Here is a 12,724-nt window from a genome sequence, read left to right as displayed (position 1 = left end):
AAATTAAAGCAAACAAGGCCCTAAATAATAATAAACAAGCTTTTAAAAGTTTGAAATGAAAAATTAATAATTTAAAATGGGATTCCCCAAATTCAAATGCTAAAACTTGACAAAAGAGAAAATGAAACGATTCATTAGGTTTAAACGATAAAATTAACTAAAATTTTAATCAAATGAAAACCAAAACTATAAGACTATTGAAACTTTCTTATTTCATCCTAAAGTTCATAAAAATCTATGCACGAATCAAATGAAAACACCCCAAGAAAAATATACATGTCGAAGGGATAAAATTGAGGAAAACTTTCCAATGTTATGAGCCAAAATGGGATTATGGGAAACTAGGGAGGTTAAAAAGCAATTTTTTGGAAGTTTCTTCATGCAAAATGCATGCAAATGTAACGAAATCATTCTCTGCATCAAGCAAAACATTCGACAACCAAGTGACTCTCATGCAACCTTTATTCAACATCTTCCACGATTCTCAACAAAACCTCGGCAAGCAAGATCCATACAAAACTTTGATCCAACTTCAGTTAAGACACATGGCCCAACACCTCTAAAACATGCAATTCATGGTAGCACTTCATGCAAATGACAACTATGAAACAGCCTCTGCAACACCAAAAATAAAACTTGCTGCAATTTCGTTCCCTTCTCAGGTTTCAGACCTAAATATGCAGCTTGGCTCGAAGATTTTTCAGACAAAAAAAAAATCATAGTTTGAAGCTAATCAAGACACATCACTTCAACATCCAAAACGAGCCAAAATATAGAAAGGAAATCATGCGAATGCTGGAGAAATGTGTGCAAAATGGTTCGGCAATCCTGATTTGTTCATTTTCCAGCAAAGTGTTTGATCATGGTTCAAGTATTTCAGACTCCAAACATACAAACCCAATACCAAACCTTTCATTTCTTTCCCTTCAACACCAGGTTAAGCATGCAACTTAAGTGTAAAGACTCAGTAAGCAGCCGCGGAAAAGAAGAGAAAACATCACAGAAAATGCGACAGCTTTTTGTCTTGCTGCTAATTTTGCAGATTCAAGCTCGTGTAGATTAAATGCTGAAACATTGCATTAATCATTTACCCACAAAACTCACACACATTCTCAAACATCCATCTATCATTGATCAAGCATGGTTGCCTTCCCCCAAAATACCCCAAGTCCCAACCGAGGTGATCCAGGCCCAAGAAAATAAGAATAACAAAAATGCAGCAAAGAAACTTAGCAGAAACATACGTTCATGCCATTTTTCACTCAACCGAAATGTATTCCCACAAGGCCTTAACACATTAACTAATTCAGCAACTGACAAAAAATAGAGCAAAGAAGGCAACTAATCATCTGGACATGAACATAAACCCAGCCGAAAGTTCCTTTAGAGCAACTGAGGTTTTTTTTTTTTCTTATAATGCAGACAGTCTACCTCTATAACGGATTCACCGTATTGCAGCAATTCATCCTTTATTATGTTCTTAACTGGCATATGAACAACACAATCCAAACACCAAATGAAAACAAGTCACAGCAAGAGAAATAAACTCATGAAGCTTTCTGCCAATTCCTAAGTTTTCAGTGCAAGTGTGCAGGTTCTTCCTCACTAAACAATAGAAATCTAAACCAGACATCAAAGTTTAATCTGGAAGAATGAAATCACATAAATTCCTCCATCCAAACACACAACTTTCGGCTAAAACCTTCGGCAAATTTCTGCTGCAAATTTGCAGCTTATTTTACGCAGTTACATCCATCATGCAAATTGATTGCTCAACAAACGATGGCAAGGAAAATGACTACGGTCTGTGATTTCATAAAAACTCAATCCTCTTAACAAGAACATCAACTACCTTCAACTCCAGTAGATTAAATTCCAGTACACGAATGCACAAGACAGGAGAAAGCAAAGCTACGGAAAAAAAAAAACAGCAACCCACGAAATTCGCAAAAAGTTTTAAACCAACCCCAAACATTCAACTTTGATCCATAACTTTCCAACCAAAAATCATAATTTTACACTAAGCAACGAAACACATAACTACCATCATCCCAACAAACAAAACTTCAAAGGAAATTATATAAGTTCTGGAAAATTTTCATGCAAAATAGTTCGAAAAGACCTTCTGATTTACAATGATGCTTTCTGCAAATCGGATGCAGCAAGAATGCACGAAGATAAAACTTGGTTTGGACATGCATGTGGTATATGAACTGAACAACAAATCCCAGATTTCAATCAAATCAAAAGTTTCAACAACGACCAGAGCACGACTCCAACATCCGGACGGGCCAAGACAGATTCAAAAAGGGAATGAAAAAGGCTACTGTTTTTCACGACCTATCCAGCATTTCAAGCGTACAGGCCATGCAAATGTCTTTTCTTTTCAAAGCTGGGGTCTTGCTACTAAACTATGGCCTAGGGATGAAATGCGATCCATACCAAACAAATTTCAGACCCTAACATAGCCTATCAAGTAACATAACAACAAAAGGCCGCAGCTTTACAACTAACGGTAAGAAAATAGCTACTGCAACCAAATTTTTCCGTACTCACAGACTCCATACAACCCTCACGAATCACTGCTAAACCACAACCGGGGAAAAATCTAATGTAGAAAGGCAACACCTTTGGGTCATAGGTCATGAACCATTGCAGGAAACAGCCATTTCAACTCCCGACCATGTTCATCGACTCATAGTTCAGCGTAGTTTCATGATTTGTTAATAAAAATTATCTATAGGAAAGGGAAAGGAGCCTTACAGTGCTATTTTCTGATGGATTCTTAGCAGCGAGAACTCGAGGAGCAGCTCCTTTCCTTCTTTTCTGTTTGGCCTGAAATCTCCAAGCCTTTGTCCAATTGCAACTCCCTCCTACTTAGCTTGTTGAGCTGCCCCTTCTTCCCTCCAAAGCTCTCGGTCTATCCCTCTCGTTCTTTTCTTTTTGCTTCTTTTTTTTAGTTTTTCCTGACCCGAAAACTCTTTCCTTTTTCCTCTCAGTTTTCTCCTGAACCTAGCCGCTCCCCTCTTGCTCCTCTCTCGGTCTCACTCAGCCGTCATCCCCCGAACTTCCCCGATTCTCCCATTTTCTCTTCCCTTTTATACAGCCCTCAGAAAACTAAACCCTCTCAATGACGGTTTGGATGAAGTCGGCTGCCTTTTGGGGAACCATCTGATGGTTCTTGATATTCAACCCTTAAGATTTCTAGACTAAGCCAGGTGGTCTGTACTGTGATCATCGGACGGAGCTAACTCAAGCAAAAATAGCCGAGAAATGCAGCTGCAAATTTCTTCTGCTGCGGCTGAAACCAAATGTGGTTTTTTTTCCTTTTTTTTTTTCAATTACTTAAATAAATAATCAATAATACAAAAATAACAATTTAAACAAACTTAAATAAAATGTACAAAATTAGTAACCAAAAAATAAAAAGCTACGATTTTCCTCTTTTTCTTCTTTTTTCTCTTTTTTTTTAATAAAAGAAATAAAACATATTTTTCCCTAATTTTCTCTTTTTTGGCAAAAATTTATGCTAAAAAGTCTTAAATAATAAAAAAAAATAAAAATAAATAAATAAATAGCTAAGAGGGCAAAAATGAATAATAAAATTAATAGATAATAATAATCTAAAAAATACTAAAGTGCTATATAAATGCTAAAAGTCTAAGAACTAAAAATCATAGAATTAAGAGAATTATTACTAAAAATAAAATAAAAATAAAATTAGGATAAAGATTATTTTTAAAATTTGGTGTCTACAGTTTGCCCCTCTTTGTCTGAGTTTTGGAAAATCTTGAGACAAAGAAATAGACACCAAATACTTACCTGTGTTATTCGGCTGCAGCTACTCGAATGATTGTCGCTACTGAAACGAGGGCTGATCTCCTTAATGAGGACTGACTCGGACGAGAAATTTAAAATGGACTGACTCAAACAGAAAATTTAAACGGGACTAACCCGAACAGGAAATTTAAAAAGGGACTGACCCTAACAGGAATTTAAAATCGGGACTGACCCGAGGGGACTGACCCCAACATGAAAATTTAAAATCGGGACTGACCCGAGGGGACTGACCCCAACATGAAATTAAAATTGGACTGACCCGTAACAGAAAAATTTAAAAGGGACTGACCCAACAGGAATTTAAAATCGGGACTGACCCGAGGGACTGACCCAACATGAAAATTTAAAATCTGGACTGAACCCCAACCATGAAATTTAAAAATCGGACTGACCCCAACATTGAATTCAAATCGGACTGACCCGAACCAGAAATTTTAAATAGGGACTGACCCAACAGAAATTTAAAATCGGGACTGGACCCGAGGGGGACTGACCCCCAACATGTAATTTAAAAAATCGGGACTACCGAGGGACTGACCTTCAACATGAAATTTTAAAAATCGAGACTGACCCGAGACAGGAATTTAACATCGGGACTGACCCGAAACAGTCCCGAGACAGAAATTTAAACATTGGAAAGATTCCAGTATGCTTACTGTTTGGTTGTGCCTTTGATGAAACTTACTTGCAACTTGTCCGATCCGCCTTTGTTTGCCGGAAAACTTTCCGATACCAACTCCAGTGTGAGATGTGATTGTTTCTCTCTATGCATGAAATTTTCTGCAAAAGGGAAAGAATAAGGAAATTGCCACCATCATTTGATCCGGTTCCCTTTGAGAATCGTGTAAACATGAGTCTTTTGATGCCTTTGTCAACCTTTGTTGTGGTATCTGATTTAGTTGGATTTACTACTTCAAAGACTTTCTGATTCTTCTCAGACTGACCAGGTATGCCTTTAGCCATATTGTGAGATCTGTGTACCGGGCCCCACTGAATCGCGATCATTTCCAACAGATGCTTGAATCCAAAATATGCTTCGCACAAATCACGGGGATTGTCATTTATTAAAACCCAATGATTAAACAAATGATGTATGTAAGATAAATTCACATATCATGCATGGATGAATATGCAAAAAGACACAAACGCGATCAATCGTGCTTAAACCATGAAAATGTCATGAATGCAAATAATTGAGGAAAAATGAATTTTATAAGAATGTATTTGCAAAAGAATATGTATTCAAAGTGAGACACAGATTTTGGCCAACAGATGTCACATTCGAATCTCTGGATATCTTTGTTCCGGAATTCAATATTGACGGAAGTGTTACAAAACGAAGAGAAATCCGAATGAACCAAGTCACTAGCTGTTCCTTCTCATGCTCGTTCGTCGCAGAACCCTACCTTGGCGCCCTTTCAGGTTTTCACCAAGGTTGCCCCCACCCTTTTTGCTTTTTGTTTGTTTTTCTTTTCTTTTCTTTTTCTTTCTTTTTTTTCCTTTTTTCCTTTTTTTTTTGAGGTGCCCTTTCGGGTTTTCACCTAAGGAACAATAGAAAAGCTCGACCATGATCGACTCAGGAGTGTGAGTTGAAAATCGTTGGCATCAGTAAAATGCGCTTCCCTTATAAGTTTAGGCAAAGGCATTGTGGACATCACTTGCCAGTTGATTAGCGAAATCCCTGATAGAAAATACAGCAATTGACGAAGGCCAGGACTTTGGGCTTTTGTAATGAGGTCAGGTGGGGTGTTTTCAAGAAAGTTAAGGCTTGAACGCAAAGATTTTTAATGAAAAGTGTGAAATAACCTGAGGTTGCATCATTTTGAAATCATTCTCCAATTTTGAACAAAAAATGAGGAAAACTTTGCCCCAGTTTGATTGGATTTTCTCTCTTTGCATTTTTCATTGTATTTTTCTTTTTCTTTTTCTTTAAAAAACTAAATTTGCCCCAGTGTGGGGTTTGCAATCCTCAGGGGTTACCAAACGAAAGTTATTAGTCTGATAGCTCAAAAGGGACGATTAGGGATTGAATGTTTCAAACGTAAAAGAAGATGGCCTGACTTGCATTTCATCATTTGCACGAATTTCTAAAAGAAGTTTTGCATAATCAAATGAAGAACTTCTTGCACATGTCCGAGTTGATAGGTTGAGAAAATGTTTGTCCATCCATTTCTGCCAAAATGAGTGCTCCGTCAGGTAATACCTTTTGAACAATGAATGGCCCTTGCCAATTCGGAACAAATTTGCCTTTGGTCTCATCTTGCACTGGCAAAATCCGCTTCAGCACTTTGTCGCCTTCCTCAAAAGTACGCAAATGGACCTTCTTGTTGTAGGCCCGGGCCATGCGCTTTTGGTAACATTGGCCGTGACAAATGGCATTAAGCCGTTTTTCATCAATCAAAGATAGTTGTTCATGACGCTACTTCATCCAATCAGCCTCTTCCAACTTGGTCTCCATTAGAATACGCAATGAAGGGATTTCGACCTCGGCAGGTAGCACTGCTTCCATTCCATACATGAGTGAGTAGGGTGTTGCCCCAGTTGATGTTCGGATAGAAGTCCGATATGCCATTAGTGCGTAAGGAAGTTTTTCATGCCAGTCACGATGCTTTTCAGTCATCTTACGAATGATCTTCTTCAAATTCTTGTTTGCGGCCTCCACAGCTCCATTCATCTGCGGCCTATAGATGGCAGAGTTGCGATGTCTGATTTTGAACTGTTCGCATAGCCCGTCCACCATATCATTGTTAAGATTCTTGGCATTGTCTGTAATCAATGTTTCCGGCACCCTAAATCGGCATATGATGTGATCTCTTAAGAAATTCGCCACCACCTTCTTTGTCACATGCTTGAACGATTCCGCTTCGACCCATTTGGTGAAGTACTCAATTGCCACCAATATAAATCGATGCCCATTTGAAGCAGGAGGATCGATTGTGCCAATCACATCCATACCCCACATTGAGCAGGGCCACGGAGCAATCATGCTATGCAACTCGGTAAGAGGAGCGCGTATGACGTCGCCATGCATTTGACATTTAATACATTTCCGGACAAAATCTATGCAATCGCGTTCCATTGTAAGCCAAAAGTACCCGGTTCTCATGATTTTCTTTGCCAGCAAATGTCCATTCATGTGAGGCCCGCAGACACCACTATGCACCTCTTTCATCATGTATTGGGCTTCGTCTTCACCAATGCACCTTAAGTGGCTCAAATCTGAGGTCCTTTTGTACAATACCTCTCCATTTAAGAAAAACTTCGAGGCCATTCTGCGCAGAAAACTCTTGTCATTTGCACTAGCTTCTGGAGGGTAAGACCCGGTTTTGATGAATTCCTTAATATCATTGTACCAAGGGCTATTGCCAGAGGAATTGTCTATGACCCAACAATGCGCAGGCTTGTCTTGGAGTTGAATCCGGATAGGCTCGATTCCTAATTCGTCTGGATATTGTATCATAGAAGATAGGGTGGCCAAGGCATCTGCAAATGCATTTCGGGCTCGTGGGAGATGTCTGAACTCTAAACTTTGAAATTGTTTAGCCAAATTGAGCAAATTACAGTGGTATGGCAGGATCTTTGAATCTTTGGTTATCCATTGCTTCAATGTTTGGTGCACGAGTAAATCTGAATCACTGAAGGCTATTAACTCCTTAACCTCCATTTCCAAAGCCATTTTAAGACCAAAATACATGCTTCATACTCGGCCATGTTGTTCGTGCAAGCAAACTGCAATTTTGCGACTCCAGGGTAATGCTTCCCCTCCGAGGATACAAGAACTGCTCCTATCCCGACTCCAAAAGAATTGGCCGTACCATCGAAAAACAATCTCCACTCAGGGCACTGCTCGCTCATATCTTCTACAATACCAACAAATAAAACCTTTTCATCAGGGAAATAGGTATGGAGCGGTTGATAATCATCGTCCTTTGGATTTTCTGCCAAATGGTCGGCTATAGCTTGCCCCTTGACGGCCTTTTGCGAAGTGAAAATAATATCAAACTCTGAAAGAATCATCTGCCATTTGGCCAGACGCCCAGTTGGCATCGGCTTTTCCAAGAGGTATTTCAAAGGATCGGAGCGGGAGATGAGGCAGGTAGTATGACTTAGCAGGTAGTGTCTTAACTTCTAAGCTGCCCAGGCCAATGCACAGCAGCTTTTCTCAATAAATGAATAATTAGCCTCATACTGCGTGAATTTCTTGCTAAGATAGTAGGTGGCTTGCTCTTTCCTTCCCGAGTCATCGTGCTGCCCCAGAACACACCCTACTGCTCCGTCGAGCATAGATAAGTACATGATCAAAGGCCGGCCCGGTTTGGGTGGCACTAGGACCGGAGGCTGCAACAAATAATCTTTAATCTTGTCAAAAGCTTGTTGGCACTCCTCATTCCAATGCAACGGCACATTCTTTTTTAATAACTTGAATAGTGGCTCGCACATCGCGGTTAATTAGGCAATGAATCTTCCAATGAAGTTAATCTTCCCCAAAAAGCTTTTCACATCTTTCTGCGTTTTCGATACTGGCATGTCTCGAATTGCCTTGATCTTCACCGGGTCTATCTCTATGCCCTTCTTGCTGACAATGAAGCCTAACAATTTACCAGCTGGTGCTCCAAAGGCACATTTTGCAGGATTTAACTTCAAATTGTACTTTCGCAACCTTTCAAACAACTTTCTTAAATCCATCAAATGGTCCTGGGCTTTCTTGGATTTGATTATAATGTCATCCATATAGACCTCCATCTCCTTGTGGATCATGTCATGAAACAAAGTAGTCATAGTCCTGTGATAAGTAGCTCCGGCATTCTTTAAACCAAATGGCATTACTCGATAGCAAAAGATGCCCCAAGGGGTGATAAATGCAGTCTTTTCTCTATCCTCCTCAGCCATTAAGATCTGGTGGTACCCAACAAAACAATCACAAAAAGATTCAATTTCGTGTCCGGCAGTGTTGTCTAGAATGATATGGATATTTGGCAAAGGAAAGTCATCCTTAGGGCTGGCCTTATTAAGGTCCCTATAGTCGACACAAACTCGCACTTCTCCATTTATCTTCGAAACAGGGACTGGATTCGAGAGCCAAACAGGGTAATGGGATACAATGATGATATTAGTCTTAAGCTGTTTTTCAATTTGCTCTTTTATTTTGAGGCTCATATCTGGTTTGAATTTACGGGGTTTTTGCTTTACTGGTGGAAAAACTGGGTTTGTGGGTAATCTGTGCACCACTACATCAGTCGAAATGCCAGTCATGTCGTCATAAGACCATGCAAACACATCTCGAAACATAGACAAAAATTCAATCATTTCTTCTTTCTGCTTTTTATTCAAATGAATGCTGATTTGTATCTCCTTAACTTCAGCCTCAGTACCAATGTTAACAACTTCTGTTTCTTCTAGGTTCGGTTTAGATTTCTCCTCATATTGTTCAAGATCTTTTGAAAAAGAATCAAACACCTCCTCACTATCACTCTCGCTTTGAAATTCGTATTCCGTAACTTCCGAATCGTGAGTGATATAGAGATTGTCATCATCAGATTCCAGAACAGTGATATCCAAAGGGTCAAATAATTTTACTTTTGGCCATCTGAAAGAATTAAGAAATTCGAGATAATAAGCAAATAGACACATGAATGAACGGCATGATAAAACAAACTATGCACTTTCATAAAATTTCAAATCAAAACGGAAACAAGCTAAAACATAAGTGCAAAAGATACTTTCATTGAACTATTTACATATGCAAGAAAAGTTTTCATGAACTTTAGTAAATGACAACCCCCTGTAGATTTACCGAAACTCCTTTCGCACGGGGAGGTACTCGGCGGTCCAGTTGTGTATAGCTCCTTGGGGAATGTCTGGGAATTCGGCATCATCTGACGGGCCATTTTCGGATATTGCTCCCACAAACAAATGAGTCAGGCTTGTCTCCACTTCGTCAATTGGACTAAACTCAGATGCAATGACTTCAGCTGGCCTTGGAAAGGTATAGCGTAATGGCGGAATGTCTAAAATACCCAACTTGCCTTCTTTCTCTGCCCTTTTACGTGCTTTCATCTCTTGTACATCTCTGGCTGTCGGACGGAATCCCAAACCAAATTGGTCCTTCTTTTCGATGAGTTCCACGGGCTTCAGCATGCCTTGCAGATTGCGTCCCAGTCCCTTATTAAATTCATATCCTCTGCGAATCATCTCCTTGGCCATCATAACATTGGCTGCTGGCAAAACCATTTCATCTTTTGAATCCTCACTTGTTACCTAACTCACGGAGACAATATCAGCTGTACGGTAGGAAGACACCGAGGCATTTCGGTTACCATCCTCCTCAGGCTCGGAATCGGCCATTACAATGCAATCTTCCTTAGCAAAAATGGTTATCAGCTGGTCGTTCACCACAAATTTCAGTACTTGATGCAGGGAAGAGGGCACAGCACCAGAGCTATGAATCCACGGCCGTCCGAGTAAAACATTATAGACACTGGGAAAGTGCATAACTTGGCAGGTAATCTGAAATTGAGCGGGTCCCATTTCGACCACCAAATTTACTTCTCCTATGGACTCCCTTTGGGCTCCATCGAATCCTCGAACTATGGTCTTTGAGGGTTTTAATTTAACATCTTGCAGCCCTAACTTCACCAACGTGCTCCAAGGACAAATATTAAGGGCAGACCCATTGTCGATCAGTACTTTAGGTAACATTTTTCCATTGCACCTCACGGCTACATATAAAGCTTTGTTATGACCAATTCCTTCTGCAGGCAGCTCTTCATCAAAAAAAGTGATTTGTTTAGCGGTTAATACATTTCCGACTACGTGCGAGAAATTGTCAACCGAAATGTCCTTGGGGATTCGAGCCTTAGTCAAAACTTCAAGTAACACATCCCTATGCAAGTCTGAGGTGAAAAGCAAGTCCAGTATGAAAATTTGGGCAGACATTTTGTTCAATTGTTCGACCACATTGTATTCGCTTCTCTTAATCCTCTTGAGAAAATCCCACGCTTCTCTTTCGGTCACTGCGGGTTTGGTAGTCGGCTCACGATTGCTTACTTGAATTGGGGCGTTAGCAGTTGAGGGACTTGCAATCTTTCCTGACCTCGTAACAACAGACACTTCATCCTTCAAAACTGGTTTGCCTCCGATTTGCAAAACGGGCTCACTATAATTCCATGACACTTGTCGTAAACTTAAAACTGGCACTTGTTCTGGGAATTCAATTATCACAGGTTCTAAGGCCGCACTTTCGGATGGGGTTAGGTCTAAAATGAAGGGCCTTTTGTCTTCCTCATATGATGCTCCCTCTATCACAAAAGGTTGCTCCATTATCCCACACACTTCTATCTCATTTGACATGCTCCGGACAAACTTTTTGAACTCCTCATCATCCATAATAACTTCAATAGTACCAGCATGCTCCAGCAAGGGGTTCTTGTTCACGTTCGGTTCTTGCTCTTCTCTTTTCCTAATCACGATCTCCCCCGCTTCTACCATGTCTTGAACCTTATGTTTAAGGAGTCGACAATTGGCCGTGGAGTGACCAGGTGCTCCTGAATGATAAGCACAAGTAGCCTGTGGATTATACCCAACTGGCACGCCATACGGGTAAGTTGGAGGGGGAATCACACCTATTTTACCGACAGTCTTTAATTGCTCATACAACTGATCCAAAGGCCTGCCAAGGTTGGTGAATGTTCGAGCACGATTTTGATTGTAGGTTTCAGTAGGTTGGGGATAGTTGTAGGTGGGTCTGTTTGGTGGGAAAAATCTTTGGTGGTAAGGAGGTCGAGGACGAGTTTGTTGAAAGTTAGGTTGAGATACTTGAAAAGAGGCCGTAGGCGGGTTGGCATAATTTGGGCGAGGTCGGGGGTACGAGATATTGGTATTGTAGACAGGGTAAGGACTTGGATAGTAGGGATAAGGTGAATATGTTGGTTTTTGAAATTTGGGTCTTGGTGTAGGGTTTTGATCCCATATGAAGGCAGCTTCTCCCTCTTTCTTTTTAAATTGCGGCTTTTTCCTACTACTCTCTTGTCCTTGCAAAGCATCCAACTGCGATTTGAGGGCGGAGACGTTAATGATCTTCCCAACTCTTACAAAGTCATGGTACTCCTCAAGTTTATTGACAATGGCAGCGAACGAGCATCCAGTCATGCGGAAAATTTTCTCAAAGTACGGCGGATCATGTGCTTTAATAAAAGTGCGTATGATTTCGTCCTCCGTCATTGGTGGCTCGACTTTTGCAGCTATCTTCCTCCACCTCTTGGCATAAGTCTTGTGGTCTTCAGAGGGTTTTCTTTTTGTTCATTCCAACGTGGTTCGCGTCGGAGCCAACTCGCAGTTATACTCGTACTGCCTTACAAAAGCATTGGACAGGTCAAGCCAAGTCTTGACTTCTTCGGGCTTCAGATTTGAGTACCAGTTGAGGGATCCCCCTCTAGACTTTCCGGGAACAACCTTAGAGGCAGGTTCTCGTCGTCTACAGGCTTTCCCAACTTGTTAGCAAATAGTCGGAGGTGTGTTTTGGGATTAGCCGTCCCATCATACTTGTTAAACTTAGGGGTTTTGAACCCCTCAGGCAACTGCACATTCGAAAAAAGGCAAAACTCATCGTAATCCAGGATTCCTTGCTTGTTCAACCCCTGACTTTTCCTCATAAACTCATCGAAACAGTATAGGCGCTTGAGCAGCTTCATATCAACGGGAGCAGAAGATTCCCCTATTTCTGGCTTAGCTTGGACAATATGGTCTGGCAGGAATGGCTCAGCAGCAGTGTGATAAAAGGTATGTGGCTCAGGTGGTATATTTGAAATGGCTTGGGGTTGTGGGCCTTGCATGTGAGTAGGAAAAAATGAAAGATTAAGAGGGTAAGTGTATGGCAAATTTATGG

The 12,724-nt window shown here is 40.6% G+C and overlaps 1 protein-coding gene across 1 annotated transcript; it reads right to left on the bottom strand.

Annotated features, from left to right (window-relative positions):
* Positions 1 to 10,098: 10,098 nt before the first annotated feature.
* LOC113756186 lies at positions 10,099 to 12,530 on the bottom strand. Its single transcript, XM_027299952.1, has 2 exons — positions 12,406 to 12,530; positions 10,099 to 11,926 (listed from the first exon to the last, which is right to left on the bottom strand). Exons 1-2 carry the CDS (start codon positions 12,528 to 12,530, stop codon positions 10,099 to 10,101), a joined length of 1,953 nt encoding a protein of 650 aa, XP_027155753.1.
* Positions 12,531 to 12,724: the final 194 nt, after the last annotated feature.

This window comes from Coffea eugenioides, unplaced genomic scaffold (genome assembly GCF_003713205.1).
Source record: "Coffea eugenioides isolate CCC68of unplaced genomic scaffold, Ceug_1.0 ScVebR1_203;HRSCAF=826, whole genome shotgun sequence".
Taxonomy (NCBI): Eukaryota; Viridiplantae; Streptophyta; class Magnoliopsida; order Gentianales; family Rubiaceae; genus Coffea; species Coffea eugenioides.
The sequence above is the reverse complement of the archived record's forward strand: the minus strand, read 5'-3'. Positions and strand labels throughout refer to the sequence as shown.